At 34.9% G+C, this 18,356-nt stretch overlaps 2 protein-coding genes and 1 pseudogene across 4 annotated transcripts; 2 read left to right on the top strand and 1 right to left on the bottom strand.

Annotated features, from left to right (window-relative positions):
* The first annotated feature begins 994 nt into the window (after positions 1-994).
* Positions 995-18,105, top strand: LOC132036577 (ubiquitin carboxyl-terminal hydrolase 15). Of its 3 annotated transcripts, XM_059426937.1 has the most exons (15): positions 995-1,215; positions 4,123-4,552; positions 5,467-5,875; positions 5,955-6,354; positions 6,431-6,573; positions 6,696-6,784; positions 6,952-7,037; positions 7,128-7,290; positions 7,491-7,614; positions 7,722-7,879; positions 7,970-8,054; positions 8,509-8,727; positions 9,903-9,964; positions 10,400-10,482; positions 17,414-18,105. In XM_059426937.1, exons 2-15 carry the CDS (start codon positions 4,260-4,262, stop codon positions 17,950-17,952), a joined length of 2,853 nt encoding a protein of 950 aa, XP_059282920.1. In that variant the 5' UTR covers positions 995-1,215; positions 4,123-4,259; the 3' UTR covers positions 17,953-18,105. The 3 variants fall into 3 exon arrangements, with proteins under 3 accessions (XP_059282920.1, XP_059282919.1, XP_059282918.1); XM_059426936.1 differs by lacking the exon at positions 17,414-18,105 and having other exon boundaries at positions 996-1,211; positions 10,400-11,304; XM_059426935.1 differs by lacking the exon at positions 17,414-18,105 and having other exon boundaries at positions 996-1,215; positions 10,400-11,304.
* LOC132038726 (U6 spliceosomal RNA) lies at positions 3,249-3,300 on the top strand (annotated as a pseudogene).
* Positions 11,688-15,907, bottom strand: LOC132036579 (uncharacterized). Its single transcript, XM_059426939.1, is given in 3 exon segments — positions 11,688-12,231; positions 12,234-12,309; positions 15,493-15,907. Coding segments are annotated over 3 exon segments (696 nt in total). The 5' UTR covers positions 15,756-15,907; the 3' UTR covers positions 11,688-11,874.
* Positions 18,106-18,356: the final 251 nt, after the last annotated feature.

Raw genomic sequence — 18,356 nt, 5'->3', positions numbered from 1 at the left:
TAGCAGGGGCGAAGCTAGTGTGTTGGCTACGCATTCGGCCGAACCTAGTAACTTTAGTTTAAACTCTGTATTTATCTTAAGAAATTCATTGAATATATACACATTATTAATTCAACACCTTGTAGCTTAAAAATATTGAAATTCGGAACTCATAAACTTCAAATTTTGACCCCAACTCTGTCTATTGGTGTACAACCTTTTTTACACTCTATATGTATGGAAGTCAGTTAAACCTATTTTAATATTTTATTAGAGTTTAATTGGTCTTTATCTAATCCTAATCTCATTTCGCTTTCTCCTCTATTTTATAAGCATATAAAAAGTTGAATTCTCTTTGGTATATTTTCTTTCCTTTTCTTTACCTATCCTTCACTTCCTAACAAGAAAGTCCTAATTACAAGATCCACCTCATTGCCTAATCATACCCGTCCACGTGGCTTCTCTTTTACATTATTGGAAACTCAAACACACCTAATGGACCCCACATATTCTTCTTAACCCTACAAAAACATCATTTGAATAATGTTTCCCTTTCTCTCATTCCTCTTTGTCCTCTTGATTACTTAAATAGTCCCTCCCATTCAAAATAAGTATCAGCTTAGTATTTTTTATGTTATTTAAGAAAATATTAATTTTTGAAATTAGTAATATAATTAAATTATTTTTAAATCTTAATTAATAATTAAGATTCTTACTTATTTATTGTGATGAAAAAATAAAATTAATTCTTGCTTAAATTTGTAAATGGACACTTATTTTTGAACTAAAATACAAAGATTAAGCGGACACTTATTACGAACGGAAAGGATTATTTTACTCCCTCTTTCATCAGTATCTAACGGTTGTGATCTTCTTGACCTGAGTTGGTCCAATCTAATAAAGCTACTAACCAATAATAGCATGCCACGTGTATGAAGGTACCAAGAATTTTGATGTGAGTGAATATACATGAATTTACCCTTGGTCTTAAAGTGTGAGAATAGCAGAAGGGGTGGGGTTAGAGGTGTGAATTGAGGGAAATGTAGAGAGAGCATGAAATGAGCTATTGTGTTTTATGTCATGTTGTTACCAACTAAGGAATCAAAGTATCTTTACTGAGTTTTAGACTTGTTGTAATAGAAGAAGAAAAAAAGAAGACCTACAAGGGTCAAACAAGAGAGTGACATGGTCAAACTTGTCTTTTAGATTTTATCCATCAAAGAGAAAAAAAGGTATGTTGAAGAGCTAACTAATCTTTATTTGGTTTTACAGTTTTCCCATGTTTGTTTTTACATATATCTTTATTTTTTTCATCTGGGGTTTGCTTTTTGTTAATGAAAATGGGTTAAAGATTGGATTTTTTAGACATGGTGTTGATAAAGATTGGGTTTTTTTTGTGAAGTAAATTTGTTTGTGGTGTACTAGCATTTTATTTTCAGAATGCCCCTTTTTTGGGTTCTCTTACCAGAGCATTTAGTTAAGTATATGAAATTGAAAAGCTGAGGTTTGTTTTCCTCTTTGAGTTTTCAGTTTAAGTTATTGGTTGGTAAAGACTGGATTTTTCTTTGGCAATCCCCTTTCTTGATTCAAATTGTTACCCTTATTTTTGGATGTTACGTACCAATTAAGCTGCTAGGGAGTTGTTTAGTTGGGTCCTGCTTATCTAATTTGCCCCCATTTTGGGTGCATATATAGTGGAAGTAACTGAAATTTATGACCTATAGTTTATCTGGATTAGTCGGGCCACAAAACAGGTACCTGACACCTGGTGGGAAACCAAAAAAAAAAGTATATCGTCTTTAAGATTGTAATAAAAGAGTCATTTAGTCATTTGTTTTCCGAGTGACTGAGCAAGGAAATCTTCTCTAAAGTTATTTGTTCTCTGAGTGAATGACAAGTTTGTATGGTTAGTTTGAAATAATTCCTGTTTCATGAGGTTAAGACACAAATAGCGAGTATGTTTTGTATCCGCAGATTACTATATACTCTTCTCCGACTTGCGTCTTATTATGTACATTGTTGTCTAGGCGTTTGGTATTTGTCTTTCTAGAGTTTATGTTACGAGCGTAATCAGCTTACTGGAATAGGTACTTGAATGCGTCATCTTTAACGGCTGCACTTGAAATCATGTCCATGTAAGGAAACCAATTGATCACATAATTTAGTTGGTGTATTTGTTTGCAAGGTGAGAAGGATTATGAATAACAAATGAACAAAAGCCGGTTTCTAATTTCAGTTTTATGTGACACCTCCAGATTCACTGAATTTTTTGAAGGAAACATGTGACTAGTTGTTCTTTTCACACTGTAGTTATTATTTTTTGCTAGTAGGTGGTCTGGTTCTTATCAGTTCCTTTTGTTACTTACTGACCGTGCTTCAAAAAACTAAAAAAGTTCACGAGGTTCCTTTAAGGCATATGGTTCCCCTAAGAAGTGCATGATTAATGCCCTCGAATTGCATAAACCGGGGTTAATGCACTTCTTTGCATCATAAGACTAATGGAAACAGTTAGGAAAGAGTTATTCGATGCAGAAATTCAGTCTGTTGAACTAGTTACATGATTACTCCGAAAAGTTGCTGCCAGATCGCTGATGTTGGCTAAAGATTAAAAAAGAAAGAAAGTAAATAGAACTTTCAAGTGCAAAGATACAAATGCATTTTGAAGTTAATGTAAATTGGAAAATGGAAAAAGAAATTTGGGGGTGTGTTATCGAGGTTTGCAAGAGGGAGAAATTGTAGCTTACGAGTTTATGCTTGCTTCAAAAGTAGTAATGAACATAACTCATCGGCTAAAAACTTGCTGAAAAGAACAGTGGTTCTAACTTGCTGGAAATGTGTATTGGCTCTTTCCAACAACAACAACATACCCAGTGTAATCCCACAAGTAGGGTCTGGGGAGGGTAGGATGTTCGCAAACCTTACCCCTACTTTTGTGGGGTAGAGAGGCTCTTTCCATTTTGCTTATTTTATTATTATTAATTCTTTTTTGAAAAGCTTGCTATTTCTTTTTTCTCTCAGCGCTTACTTTGTTCTCTAATAAAATGTGTAAAACAAAAGCTATTCTGTGTCTCCTCTAAACTTCAAAATTGAGAAGTTCTTAAGCGTTTAGTGCTCTATATGTTCTATCAGTTTTGGATGTGTAATTGTTATGTGGAGTTCAGTTAAGGTATAAAAAAGTGAGATGTGAAAATTATTACCGGGCTGTCAGATAAATGTTTAAGTGGGAACTAAACCTCATAGTTTGGTACGTAATTAAAACGTCCCCATAGGTCCCTTCGGGGACATCCGATAAAATTGGAACGATACAGAGAAGATTAGCATACTTTACCCAAAAAAATAATAATTTAAAACGTCCCTATAGCGAGACAAGCACAATATTGATGGTGAAATTTAGTTTTTTGCATTAGGACACCAAGTTTAGATCTTTTACGAATGGAAACTAAGTATTCTTCAACAAGTTAAGGTGTTACTGGAGAATTGGCGGCAGCAAGTGATACCTAAAGGTATAAAACAGATATGGAAAACTATTCCACTGTGCATTTTCTAGACAAGAGGAACAAGGCTTGCTTTGATCGGCAAAGAAATCACATTTTTAGAACTAAAAATAGATGTTTACGAAATCTGTATTTTTGGTGTAAAAGTAGCCTGCTAACTAGCTTGAATCAGTCAGTAGGCTGCTTATTTGGACTCTGATTTTTGCCTTTTTCATACCATCTTATTAAACTTTGATCTTATCAAAAAAGTTATTGTTCCTCCTGTCTCAAAGACAACATTGGTGTGCATGGTAGCCAAATTTATATGATCATGGCCATGAAACTTAAGTGATTTTGCATCAGTTCTAAATCTCAGTTATCTTCTAACAAATAAAACAAACTTGAGCTTTTTTAGTTTGTTCATACATAAAAACTGAGTACTCATTTTTTATTAGATAGTTGTTTATTCTCCGAGGTTTATTAGATAAAATCATTTTGCAAGGTCGCTACTTCTAGAATATCCAAAGTTTGATACTTCTTCCTATAAGAGATATGGTGTTAATGTAGGTTGTTATTTTTTCTGGTGCTATACATTTCGACTATTGGCAATATATTGTTTTTTCTTAGTCAATTTGGGTTACAATGATAACGCTGCTGCTTGATTTCACAGATAATGTGGTGCTGGAATCGTCTTACAAGAACATTACAAAATCTTGCTGCCGGTTTACTTCGGCTTTTGTAGCTTGGTAGATCAGGCTGCAAATTGAGGTTAGCAAGTTAGTTGGACATGAATTTGCTGGTGAGAACATGCTCGAGCCAAGGGAAACCGACATTCCTGTTTTGTTTTTGGTCTTGGTAGTGCTTCCCCTGGTTTCTTATATCCTTCTAGGCAAATGGAATGAGGCAGCCAAAAAGAAAGAGAGGGCTGGTCTGCTGGCTCAACGGGCTGCTGAAGAAGCATTTAAGGGAGAAACTTTGCCTGCTGTAAGTACTATCCCTATCCCCCTCGTGCCTTTGCCAAACAGTGCAATTCATCAGTGTGCAAGATGCCATAGTCCAGCCACAACTCGCTGCTCTCAGTGCAAATCTGTTCGATATTGGTATGCCCAAATTCTCTTAGTGTAGTTGGATTCTAATAGCATGTTTGGCCATGCCTCCAAAATCACTTCTTGTGAAAAGTGCTTTTCGAAAAAGCAATTTTGGAAAATAGCAGATTGTATTTGGCTAATCAATTTGGAAAACACTTTTGCCAATATTAGAGCAACAATTTGTGCTTGGTGAAGGTTCCAAAAGTGCTTGTGGGTAAAAGCTACTATTTTCAGCTTCTATCTTCTACTACTATTTGAACACACTTATATTTTTCCTTAAAGCTTGGCCAAATACTTCAACTCTCTAAAATAAGCACTGTTTTTTTTTTTAAATTTTTTTTAAAAAGAAAGCACTTTTTGCTTCCTAAAAGCTTGGCCAAACAGGGTATAAATTGTATAAAGTTATGTACAGCATTAGTAAAGAGAGGAAGGCAGGATGTACCAAAAATAGGAATATTTTATTGTCTAAGGTGTAAAATGGCCTGTCTTCTTTCTCATTCTCTTCTCCCTTTATTTTTAATTTCTCTTTTTTCGTCTTGGATAGGTAAGATAGCTTGTGTTGTAAGTTCATAGTTATATTTCATCTCAACCCCTTTTTAGGGTGCAAAAGGCACTCTGAGTTCTCAACCGAGGTAAAAATAGTAAAATCTTAAGTCACTACAGGATGACTAAACTCCTTGCAGAAACTTAGGTGACAACTATATACCCATCAGGTCATTCTTGTGGTAGTTTAATAAACCCGCTACATGTGTTTCTTAACATGAGTATACATTTTCAAAAAAAAAAAAAAAAAAAAAAAAAAAAAACTATCTTTAGCTATGTTAGATTGTCACAATAAAATTTCTCTAACACTTGTTTTTTTCTCTATTGTTTCATCAGACTTGTGAACCAATTATTATTCTTATCTAATGATGAAGATTGTGCAGTTCAGGGAAGTGTCAGATTCTCCATTGGAGACAGGTTCACAAGTTAGAGTGTCTTCCATTGGGTAACAACTGCAACAACTCATTCTCTAAGCCTATATTGACTGATGAATTCCCGGGACAAGTGTCATTTGATAGCTATATTGAAGCGCAGTACAGCGATAACAACCTAAATCAGACATGGCTTGGCAAAACTTCTCCAGATGATGTCACTGACACACCTACTATCACACCGCTTGCCCCTATTTCTGTTAGTGTGGCAATGGATACATCAGTAGCTCCAAAAGTTGGGAGACGACCTGTAGACAAGAGAGCATATAAAGGCAGTAGAGACATATTAAGAAGAGGGGAAAGAACCATGTCCGAGAGTTCTGAGCAAGAGTCTTCAACAGAACTTTCTATGAACCAGAAGGTTATCTCTTTTCCAATAGAAAGTCTGAAATTTTTGTTTGCTTCTTAATTTGCCTAGGCTGAGTCGTCTTTGGTTGCAGTCCAGAGAAAGTGATTCCATGCTTTCGGAACATGATAGCATCGTGGATGAGTTCAATAGTGAACATGGTGATTTAATGAATACAATGGGAGAAAGCCATATGTTACAAAAGCAAAGAGACCGCATCTCAAGAAATCATCGTCACGTTTCAAGTTCAATGAATCTAGAAGGCCATGAAACGAGTGCATCCAAGAATCAGAAGGAGTTAATTGATGAAGAAAGTCTTCCACAAGAAGGCGTCGTTACCAGCAATTGTGCTTCTGGAAAGATTCCAACAAGGAGAAGCAGTAGAGCTAAAACTGCATCACATTCTCAAGGAACAAAGTCCCATAAAACGCCAAAATCAAGAGAAGAAATGTGTTCAGGTTCGGAAGGGAAGGACCAGAATATCGACGAGTCGAGTATGTTTCCTTGATGATTATGATATGTTAATAGCTGCATGTTGCTTTTTCATTTAACTGAGTCTTCACAATGCAGAAAATGCTAGAAGAAAGGATGCCGTCCCTCCACAAGCGGGCAGTGGGGTTGCAAACTTGGGAATTATGAGAATGTTTGGTCTTGTTAAATCATCAAGACATCAATCTTTAGAATCCAGGGCTGACAAACACAAGAAACTAAAGGTCAGTTTTTATTGAGAATCACTTATGTTTGGAGAAACTCTTAAAATAGATTAAACAATGACATGATGCCATTGGCTTGTTTGGGCATTGACATGAGCCATTAATATTTGTCTAATGAACAGATGCTGTTTCCTTATGAAGAATTTGCGAAGCTATTTGAATATGAAGACTTCACTTTGTTGCCTAGAGGCCTCGTAAATTGCGGGAATAGGTAATATCTCAGATGTTTTTATTCTTCTGTTTCATTTATATTTGCTATCTGAGATAAAAAATTTTATTAAAGGAAATGAATACATCCTTAACAGAAGTTTGTGTAATAGGTAATTTTGCCTGAACATTAGCAAGTCAATTACAGCGGTTTGTTCATTCATTTTGCAGTTGTTATGCCAATGCTGTCTTGCAGTGTCTGATGTGCACAAAGCCTTTAACAATCTACCTACTTCGCAGATCACATTCTAGAACTCGTAATTTCGCCATATTTTAACCCCTTTAATTACTTCCATTCTGTTTCTTTTTTCTATTAATTGCAAAATCATCTATTACATGTACATAAGACTGCCGGAGAGATTGGTGCCTTATGTGTGAACTTGAGCAACATGTGATGATGTTAAGAGAAAGTGGAGGTCCTCTGTCGCCAAGCAGGATTCTTTATCATATGCGGAGCATTAATGGCCAGATTGGCAATGGCAGTCAGGAAGATGCTCATGAGTTTTTAAGGTCTGCACTAAACAATATTTGTTTATCTCTCTCTGCTAATCTTAATGAAGAAAACAAAATACACATGCAGCCTGACAAACTTCTGTTATTGCGTAATTTCTTTAAACATAGAAAATAAGTGTTTTCTTTAATGAATTAAGTGGAAAGCTTGAAGAGATTTTACCTATTTGCTTCTCAATTGTTGTTCTGTATGTGTGCAGGTTTCTTGTTGCTTCCATGCAATCTATCTGTTTGGAGGCATTAGGTGGAGAAAATGCTGTCGATCCAAGATTGCAGGAAACAACCTTTATACAACACACTTTTGGAGGGCGACTTAGATCTAAGGTCTAAGATTTCTAGTTGTTTTGACTTATTTCAAATTGGAAATTTGGAAGAATTTTATGCTTTCTTTTGTAATTTTACCTAGTAACTTTATGTCTTATTATGACCAGGTCAAATGTCTGAGATGCCACCACGTGTCGGCGTGCTATGAAAATATCATGGATCTCTCATTAGAGATCTTTGGTTGGGTTGAGTCACTTGAAGATGCATTAACACAGTTTACAAGTCCGGAAGATCTTGATGGGGAAAACATGTATAGATGCGGAAGGTATGTGAGCTTGGGTTACTGCCAATTAGACATCCATATTACTTATGGAAATTGAAGAGACTTATATTTCTACTCATATTTCCTTAAAAGGTGTGGTGGTTACGTTCGTGCACAAAAACAGTTGAGCATACAGGAGGCTCCAAATATCTTGACTATTGTCTTGAAGAGATTCCAGGTACAGTTTTTTATAGAGGTCACTTATTACGCATTTGTTTTCCGTCAAAAGGGTTATTTTGTTTTTTCTAAACCAAGAAATAGTGTTAATTTTCTCTTTGCACATCCAGATCCTCTATAATTTTTGCTGGTTCTCCGACAGGATTAGAAAACAATGCCAAAGCCATCTTAAATGTCAAAAAAAATCTTTTACTATATACCTCTAATTTTAACAAGCCGGATTTCTAGTTATATTGGAACTACTGTTTATGTCTCATTCCGGAATGTCACGCTATTGGATCTACTATTTATGTCTCATTCTTAAAGGCATGCTATTGAAACTCATGGCTGAGTTTTTTTTTTTTTTTCCTTTTAAGTTCTGGGCACTTAAGAGCCTTACGTTCTATTCTTTTGATGACTTTAATATTATATTCTATTCATTGCTGTTTTTTAAATCTCTCTTCTATAATTATCAGGAAGGAAGTTATGGGAAGATAAATAAGTGCATTTCTTTTCCGGATATGCTGGATATGATCCCATTTATGACTGGGACAGATGACATTCCTCCACTTTACATGCTTTATGCTGTTGTTGTGCACGTGGATACCTTAAATGCATCATTTTCTGGGCATTACATATCCTACGTGAAGGATCTACATCGACAAGGCAATTGGTTCAGGATTGATGATACTGAGGTAATTTGATGTCTGGAGCTTCTTATATTCATTTTGTGCCCAAAAAAAATGTGTACTGTGTAGATAATGCGCAATGAGCGATGGAAATGAATTTAATCACTTACTACATGGTAGTCATTTGATCTCACTTTACCAATCATTAAAGAAGAAATATTTGTTCTTCATCAAAAAAAATTGCTTGGGGAAAAACAGAACTTTCTGCTTGTCATGCTTCCGTTTTCTCTGTTTCTTGAACTAGTTATGCTAACTTGTGGGTCATTTCGTCAAGACCTAATGTTAACGAGGCACGCTACTCTCTAAGAAAAATAGAAATTCCAAGAGTTAGTTGTATGCTTCTTGACCTGCCATGCCATGAGAAATGTCGCTACTATAGAAAGAGGCACGCTACTCTCAGATGTATCTGATCAATATTCTTTTTAGCTGATAAAAAAGGTAGTGCAGCAAGAGACAATTCTTTTTTGCTGATAAAAATGAGCCTGTTTGTTTGTTCTTGAATCACTTGTGTTGTGATGGGGAAATCCATGATATCAAATTATTTGGTTTTTAAGTTGGGCTGTTTGTAATGCACGATATGGCAATTGTCTTTCTACAAAACTTGGTTTCTTGACACTCAGCTTAGCTTCCTGGTGCATATTGAAATGTTTATTGTAATAACCCATGCAATAATAGAAAAGTTGAATTAGCACCCAAGGGTGTGAACTCGTGGTCAATGAACTGGGAGGGGAACCATGAGGTCTCGGGTTTAGTTTCCGGTGGAGGCAAAACAACACCAGGCAATTTTTTCCCACCTGCCTAAGCCTTGGGGGAAGGGTTACACAATACCTGTGCTGGTGGGAGATAACCGGTATCTAGTGGAATAATTTGAGGTGCGCACAAGCTTCCCCATACACCTCTGGTCATAAATAAAAAAGGAAAAGTGAATTAGTACATATACAGTAGTTTGATGATTGACTGCACTTCTGGGAATCATGCTTGTAAGGTTGAATGTTAAGATTCATTTGTGCGTGCTAATGTCTTTTGAGCCCACTTTCTTGTTGAGGAATGACGCACCTTTGACGATAATGCTAGTCGATAACCGTGTCAAAGGTGAATTCTATGATTTATTGTGCTTGGTACTTGTATTTGCTTTAGTATCTTGTCATGCTATTCTCATAAGTTGCATGTTCTGATACCAGGTACACCCTGTATCCATGAGCCAGGTGATGTCAGAAGGAGCATATATCTTATTTTATAAGAGGTAAAGCACCACAGAATTTTGACCTTACTGTAGGAATTAAAATTTAGAGAACAATTTGCCAATTCATACTTGTAATTGGATTCTCAGAAGCTTGTTTCACAAACTTACTAGATTTCTAGATTTCTAATATCATTCTGATGATTGACAATGTGGTATTGTCAAAAATGGGAAAATGAAGATAAGGAGGTAATGGGTGTTTTCAGTGTACTGTGCATCTTTTAAACCTACCTTAGTTTATTTGATAATTTTCTGAAAACGTATTGGTTTGTTCACCTTTCTGGATATTACTTCATTGATGGCAATAAACTAATGAATCTCTAAGACAGGTTCTTTATTACGGCATTTGTGTTGCTTTTGTTAGCATTGTCTCTTATTTTAGCTTCCTCACAATTTTTTCTTATGATCCCAATATTGAATTGGTATGAAATTTTGTAGATCATCTCCACGGCCAGCAAGAAAGAGTAGCCGAAGACAAGCTCCAGGAATTGCCAAGCACTGCCCACCAAAATCGACAAAGACTTCTAGGCCAGAGCAGACAAAAGCAGATCATCTATTTGTTGGTGTGGATCCTCATACAAATCATAGACCGGAACTGAATGCTAATAAAAATAGACCACCGGTTGTGGGAACCTATACTGAGTCAATGGCCACAGAGTTTTCTGATGCTACATCAAGTGATTGGTCACTCTTTACAAGCTCAGACGAAGCGTCATTTACCACTGAGAGTACTAGAGACTCTTTTAGTACTGTTGATTACGCGGATGCAAGCGCTTCTGATCCATTCTCTTCGATCATCAACAACTTATGCGCATCAGAGTATTCCTCTAACAGAACTGTCGCGTGTAGTATGTTTTCAAGTAGTAAACCACATACAAGATTCTTTTCAGAAAGGAAGGGTTCTGTTTTGTATTCAAGTGATCAAGTCCACGGAGATAGACTTCCGAAACAGGTCACTGTTCCTTATTCTGAAGGTTTTCGTAGTGATAGTAGTACCAATGTACATGTAAAATATGGTAGTGAGCCTAGATGTGGACCTCATCAAACTTACTATCCATCTAATGTTTAGTTTCTTGGGATTCCAAGTCATTATATGTCTGAAATAGCTAGGTACAAGTTGTGCTTTTATTTTGCCAATCAATATTTCATTGAATGGGAGCACATCAATCAATTGTCAGTTCAAGGGAACAAGTGATCCTTTTTTAGTAATTCGAAGTTGTACATATGCTTGCTGTGGCTAATTATCTTGACAACTTGTACATTAAATAATCTGCATAGTTGCAGCCTCCCCCTTCTCCAAAACCAAAAAGAATAACAAGTAAAGGGAAAAGTCTTTGGTGTTTCAGCATCTTGTTGTTTGATTCTCCCATTAAAACGCCATTAATACTAAGGCAGTAAATAATCTTTTTTTTTTATTTTTTTATATCTTTTTTCACATCCTTTCATGTGATATCTTATTTAGCTTGCTGAATTGCTACATAGGGTAGCCTAGTGTACGAAGCATCTTGCTTTCACTGGGTTCGAAAGAGGGCTGCACTCCAAGGGAGTGTAATGTAGGCAGCTCACCCTCTGACAAAGTAACTGATTTTACGGCTTGAACTCGTGATCTATAAATAATAGGGAGACAACTATACCGTTACTTAGAGGCTCCCCTTCAAGTTCTAAATTGCTGTAATTGGATTATTTTGAAAGATCTTGACTTCACAGAGGTGTCTTAACCACCAAATTCTCAGAATCAGATTGTATTATACAACCTATCTTATTTGCAGTACATAATGTAGCATTGTGGTTATACAAAATTACTAGGACTTGTCAACTGTCCTTTAGTGGATAATACAAAACAAGAAAATTAAGGAGATAGTAAACCAAAAGTAAACCATATCTCATTAACTCTATTCTTGAACAAGCGCCTCTCAAATGGCAGATGCTTCGTCCAAATCAAACGTAAACCATATCTCATTAACTCTGTTCTTGAACTCAAACGGAGAGTTGTATCCCGCCACTGTATACATTGTAGTATTATCTGCAGCATGGCTTTTGTCAACGGCTGCTGCCCATTTAGTATCAGCAATGCTTGCACTCAGGGCTGCAGCTTCTTTGGCAACATCAACTTCAGCTACAAATCCGCCAAATTGCCTGACGGCCACATAAGTTTTGCCCCATTTTTGGAGGTGAAGGCCTTTAGCTGGAGGAGGATTTGGCTGGTTCTTCTTTGGTACATAGAAGCTAACAACAAATGAGGAAGCACAGAAAGGTCCATCACTTGGCTTCTCACTTGAGTGATAACTGGAGCTGTCATCTCTATTTTCTCCTGGTAATTGTTCTTCCCTTGAATGTAATCAAATAGCCTGCCAAGGCCAAGGATTAAGTATAACGATTTCACAACAACAATTACTACCACGCTTCAATCCCAAGTAAGTCTAAGTCATCACTAACCGTATCACTCTTGTTAAGCTTAGAAAAAAAAAAAAACATTAAAAATACTAGAAGTTCTCATCTTTTTCTACTGACATATAAATCTCAAATAGAACTGAAAGACTTTGAAAGAAAAGACACAAGACCTCAAGTAAATGTACTAGCGTGACTAAAACATAGTCAGCAAAAATATATATTACACATAATAATATATATTACACATACATATTCTTCTCTTCTATCATGTCCTATTTTCTCGCTAAGTCGTAGATTCCATGGGTTAGTATATATTTCGAGACAACAAATACATATGACTATCTACTGTATGTAATTGTAAATTGATAACTGGCAAGCATCCTGAGTCATCAGTGTAAATTTATGAACATATATGCTACTTAATAAGTGACATCCAAACATGACGTCATTCATTCTTTTTTTTTGAATTTTTTTATGTTAATACTCGACTAGTTCCAACTACCGTAGATTTAAGTAAAATAAAGAGCACCCAGAGTGGAGCCTAGTCGACAATGAAGTGGGTTGATAACTAAAAGGTCTCAAGTTTATATTCCAGTGAAAGCAAAATTACCAAGTATGGAGTAATTTTTTTTTTTATTATCAGATGAATCGGAGCGACAAAAGGCTGAATCTCATTGGATCGTGGCTGCAAGACCACTCTGCCACTTACAATACGCGTATTTATGGAGTAATTTCTTTGGACAGAGTTATTTGGTACATATGCCGGTGAAAGATAGCATATACCTAGCTTATAAAATTAGTCAAGATATACGCAAGTTGGGAGAAAAGGACATAAATGGTCCCTTAACTATGAGAGTAGGTTCAAAATAGTCCCTTAACAGTTTTGGTCCCTTAAGTTTGCCACAAGTTAACAAAAATGATCCCTTAACTATGAGGGTTCGTTAAAAATAGTCCCTTAAGTATGCACTTAACAATTTTGGTCCTTTAAGTTCGCCAAAAGTTAACACTTTTAGTATCTGACAAAATATTCATCGAACGTGTTTGTTAGATTTGACGAGAACTATGAAAAAACAAAGAAGAAAAAATTAGCGAGAACTCGCATTTATTGGTACACATTACTAAAGAAAAGGCCAAATATCTCGGGGCAAAACCGACGGACGTTAGTCGGTTATAGGGAAAAACCAAGGAAAAAAACAAGGGACTTGATAATGCCAAAAAATAGTGTCTTGAAACATAAAGACCGACGGATTCCGTCGATTAAAACCGAGGGAGTCCATCGGTTAAGTAAAATACACCAGACTTTAGAAATAAATTAAAAATAACAGAAACTACAAAAATTATCACTAATAAAAACAAGCAAAAAAATGATGGACGAAAACCGATAAATAAAATCGAGGGACACTATTTTTAATTTTTAATTTTATTTTTTACGAACACCAACGGACGTTCGTCGGTTATTTTGGAGGAAAAATGCGCGGAAACTATTTTTTTTAAAAGAATCACTACACTGGAAGTATTTATTTTTATATCGGATTTTCAGTAAAAACGAGTCTAGTGTATTTTACTTATCCGACGGAGTCCCTCGGTTTCAATCGACAGAATTCGTCGATCTTTGTGCTCCGAGACACTATTTCCTGACATTATCAAGTCTATAGGTTTTTCCTCGATTTTTCCCCATAACTGACTGGCGCCCGTCAGCTTTGTCCCAAGATATTTGACCTTTTCTTTAATAATGTGTACCTCCAAATGTGAGTTCTCGCTAAACTTTTTTTTTCATAGTTCTCGTCAAATCTAACAAATAGAGTTCGATGAATATTTTGTCAGAGACTAAAAGTGTTAACTTTTGGCGAACCTTAAGGGCCAAAACTGTAAAGTGCATATTTAAGGGACCATTTTAAATCAACCTTCATAGATAAGGGACCATTTTTGTTAACTTGTGACAAAACTTTAAGGACCAAAACCGTTAAATGCATAGTTAAGAGACTATTTTGAGCCTACTCTCATAGTCATGACCATTTACATCCTTTTCTCCACAAGTTGGCCTGGACATAATTTGTTACTCTAAAAAAAAGAAAGGAAAAACAAAGAAGCAGGTAAATTGAGAAAAGGCCATAAATAGTCCCTTATCTCATGAGAGTAGGTCTAAAATGAACCTTAACTATACACTTATCGGTTTTAGTCCTTTAATTATTCAAAACTTATCAAATTTAGTCTCAGCCTATTTTTTATACAAAATCAAATCCATAAACCTCCATGAGAGTCAAACCATTCCTCAAACTGTCTCTCTCCCTTCTTCTTTCCCTCAAGTTCATTCTTTAACCTCAACTTTTTCCTCAAGTTCTCTCCTCGCCACAAAATTGCGTCGGTTAAAACCGACGGAGTCCATCAGTTTTGTAAAAAAAAAAAAAAAAAAAAAAAAACCGACGGACTCCCGTCGGGTTTTTTTTTTTTTTTTTGAAAATTAAAGAATGAAATGTAGGAACTTGGAATAGAACCCGAGTATGTTCCTTGGCATTAAAGGGCTTTACCACTAGACCACTGATATTCTTTGTTCATATACTTACATTGATTTAATTTATCTTTTTTTTCGCTCTAACCAGAATACGGTTTTTTTATAAGAAAATTTAAAAAATAAAAATTGACGGACTCATCCGTTTATTTTAGAAAATAATATAAAAAATAATTATATTTTTCGTACATTTTTGCGCAAAAAATAACCGACGCAGTCCGTCGGTTTTGCATTTTTTAGTAGTGTTTGAGAAGAATGGTTATAGAAATTGTGTGCCTGAGTTCGTCTTTTCGAATTTGGAGACTCGAGAGCGACACCAGTGCGTAATGCTCTTTTTTTTTTTTTTTTTTTTAAACAAGAGGAACTCGAGGAAAAAGAAGCGGGGGGAGAGAGAGAGAGAGGTTTGAAGAATGGTTCAACATTAATCTCACGGAAGTTTATGGGTTTGTACGCTGTTTGTATAAAAAATAGACGGAGACCAAATTTGATAAGTTTTTGAATAGTTAAAGGACTAAAACCGATAAGTGTATAGTTAATAGATAAGGGACTATTTATGGCCTTTTCTCCAGGTAAATTATGTAAAATGGAAATGGGAGAAAGAGGGAGAATATGTATATAATAATTAATAAACCTGAAGAAACCAGTTCTGGTGGCCGAATAAAGAGAAATATCATCAATGGGAGCAGTAGATATCCACATGGCCGAATTATAACTACGAATTTCATAGTCTTTACCAGATTCAATCAATTCATATTTTGGACACTCAATTCTTTCGCAAGATGGAGGATAGAAATTCAACTTCACTTGATTTATTGAATACCCATTGCATAATTTGGAAATGATGACCAGAAAGAAACATACCCTCATCAACAAATTCATACTAACACACATCATTTTTACTAGTATTTCTTTATGTGTTTTAATTTGCCAGAAATTATAGAAAATGAAGCATGCAGAGGAGTGAGGCTGTGTCCACTGATTTATTGGAGATTTTTGGGAGTACTAATGTGAAAAATCAATCTAGAGCTAGGACACTAGAGGCCTTTGTTATGCCACGTCTTAATATTTAGACCCAAAATAAAAAAAGGGGGAACATTATTTTTATACACTACGGCATTAAAGATAAACGGGTGCTAGTGCACCACATTTCTATTATATTTTATATACAATAATAATATATAAGTGTTCGAAAGGGACTAAAACAGCCGTGAATATTTGTGTCAAAAGCTATATAAATTATAAACTTTAATTAATTTTTTTTTAATTGTATGTAGACATATGTCATAGTACTGAATATTTATCTCTTCTCATGTATACACATATGCACTTCAATTTTAATTCTCTGACACATTTATTTTCTCCGTGCACTTTTACTTATTCACTTTTGACTTTCTAACTTCTTTAAGAATTAATAAACGCAGTACTCCCTCTGTCCTATATTACTTGACCACATTACCGAGCTACTTTTTTTATCATATGTGAACATATGTTATAGTACTGAATATTTATTCTCTTCTCACGTATATATGTATACATTTCAATTTTAATTCTCCAACACATATTTATTTTCTCCGTACACTTTTATTTGTTCACTTTTGACTTTTTTCGTTCTTTAGGAATTAATAAATAAAATATATATTTTTTCATAATATCGATATTTATTGGTGTTTAGTCTCAATAGCTTAGAAATAATTTGAAAATGAGTAATTAATGTGAAGGGTAAAATAAGAAGAGAAAAAATTTCTCTCTCCAGATATATCAATGTGGACAAGCAAAAGTGAAGGGACGGAGTGACTTTTGTCCCCGTTTTCCTTCTTTGTCAATACTTTACTTATTTTACTCTCCTTTGCATTCTTTGATTATTGTTTCTTTACATTTATGAAATGTATTACTTTGTATTTTCATTTCGGAATTAAAACTTAGTGATTTACGATATAACATATATCTTTCTAATTTTGATTTCTTTGAACTAATTCTTTTTATCTATTATTGTTAATATAAAAATTATAATATATTTTTTAATTAATTTAATAAAAATATTTTATTAGTTTTGCTTTTAAAAAATTCAATATATACAACAATGGTTCTTATGTTTGAATTTGAACAGTTAGTTAATTGAGATGGATATCAACCTTTCTGTATACATATAAGATATTAAAGAATTTAAAAGAGAAAATCTAGAATCTAAATATTAATTTTCCCTCATATTCTTACTAATTTTCTTTTTCACATCGATAAACAACTTTTATTGTCATGACAATGAGAAAAAAGTCTGACTCTTTCCATCTCAAAGACTTAATTCCATCATATGTTTTAAACTTTTAAACTCCATTTTCTAATTATAACCAAACTAAAGTGATAGTACATAAAATACATTTTGTATATGTTAATATATATAATAACAATTAGAATGTTTTTAAAAGTTATTTTCAAAATATAAACCTTAAAAACTGGCTAATTAAAGTGAATAAACATGTTCAGCCGTGTATCGCACGGGCATATATTGCTAGTCTTTCATCTATATATAGTTTAAAAATCGACAAAGACTTCTAGGCCAGAGCAGACAAAAGCAGATCATCCATTTGTTGGTGTGGATCCTTATACAAATCATAGACCGGAACTGAATGCTAATAAAAATAGACCACCGGTTGTGGGAACCTATACTGAGTCAATGGGCACAGAGTTTTCTGATGCTACATCAAGTGATTGGTCACTCTTTACAAGCTCAGACGAAGCGTCATTTACCACTGAGAGTACTAGAGACTCTTTTAGTACTGTTGATTACGCGGATGCAAGCGCTTCTGATCCATTCTCTTCAATCATCAGCTTATGCGCATCAGAGTATTCCTCTAACAGAACTGTTGCGTGTAGTACGTTTTCAGGTGGTAAACCACATACAAGATTCTTTTCAGAAAGGAAGGGTTCCGTTTTGTATTCAAGAGACCAAGTTCACGGGGATAGAATTCCGAAACAGGTCACTGTTCCTTATTCTGAAGGTTTTCATTGTGATAGTAGTACCAATGTACATGTAAAATATGGTAGTGAGCCTAGATGTGGACCTCATCAAACTTACTATCCATCTAATGTTTAGTTTCTTGGGATTCCAAGTCATTATATGTCTGGATTAGCTAGGTACAAGTTGTGCTTCTATTTTGCCAATCAATATTTCATTGAATGGGAGCACATCAATCATTTGTCAGTTCAAGGGAACAAGTGGTCCTTTTTAAGTATTTCGCAGTTGTAAATATGCTTGCTGTGGCTAATTATCTTGACAATTTGTACGATAAATAATCTGCGTAGTTGCAGCCTCCCCCCTCCCCAAAAACCAAAAAGAATAACAAGTAAAGGGAAAAGTCTACTTGTGTTTCAGCATCTTCTTGTTTGATTCTCCCATGAAAACGCCAGTAATACTAAGGTGGTAAATAATCTTTTTTATATTCACACATCCTTTCACATGACATCTTATTTTACTTGCTAAATTGTTGCAAAAGGCAG

This window comes from Lycium ferocissimum, chromosome 11 (genome assembly GCF_029784015.1).
Source record: "Lycium ferocissimum isolate CSIRO_LF1 chromosome 11, AGI_CSIRO_Lferr_CH_V1, whole genome shotgun sequence".
NCBI classification, from domain to species: domain Eukaryota; kingdom Viridiplantae; phylum Streptophyta; class Magnoliopsida; order Solanales; family Solanaceae; genus Lycium; species Lycium ferocissimum.
The sequence above is the reverse complement of the archived record's forward strand: the minus strand, read 5'-3'. Positions and strand labels throughout refer to the sequence as shown.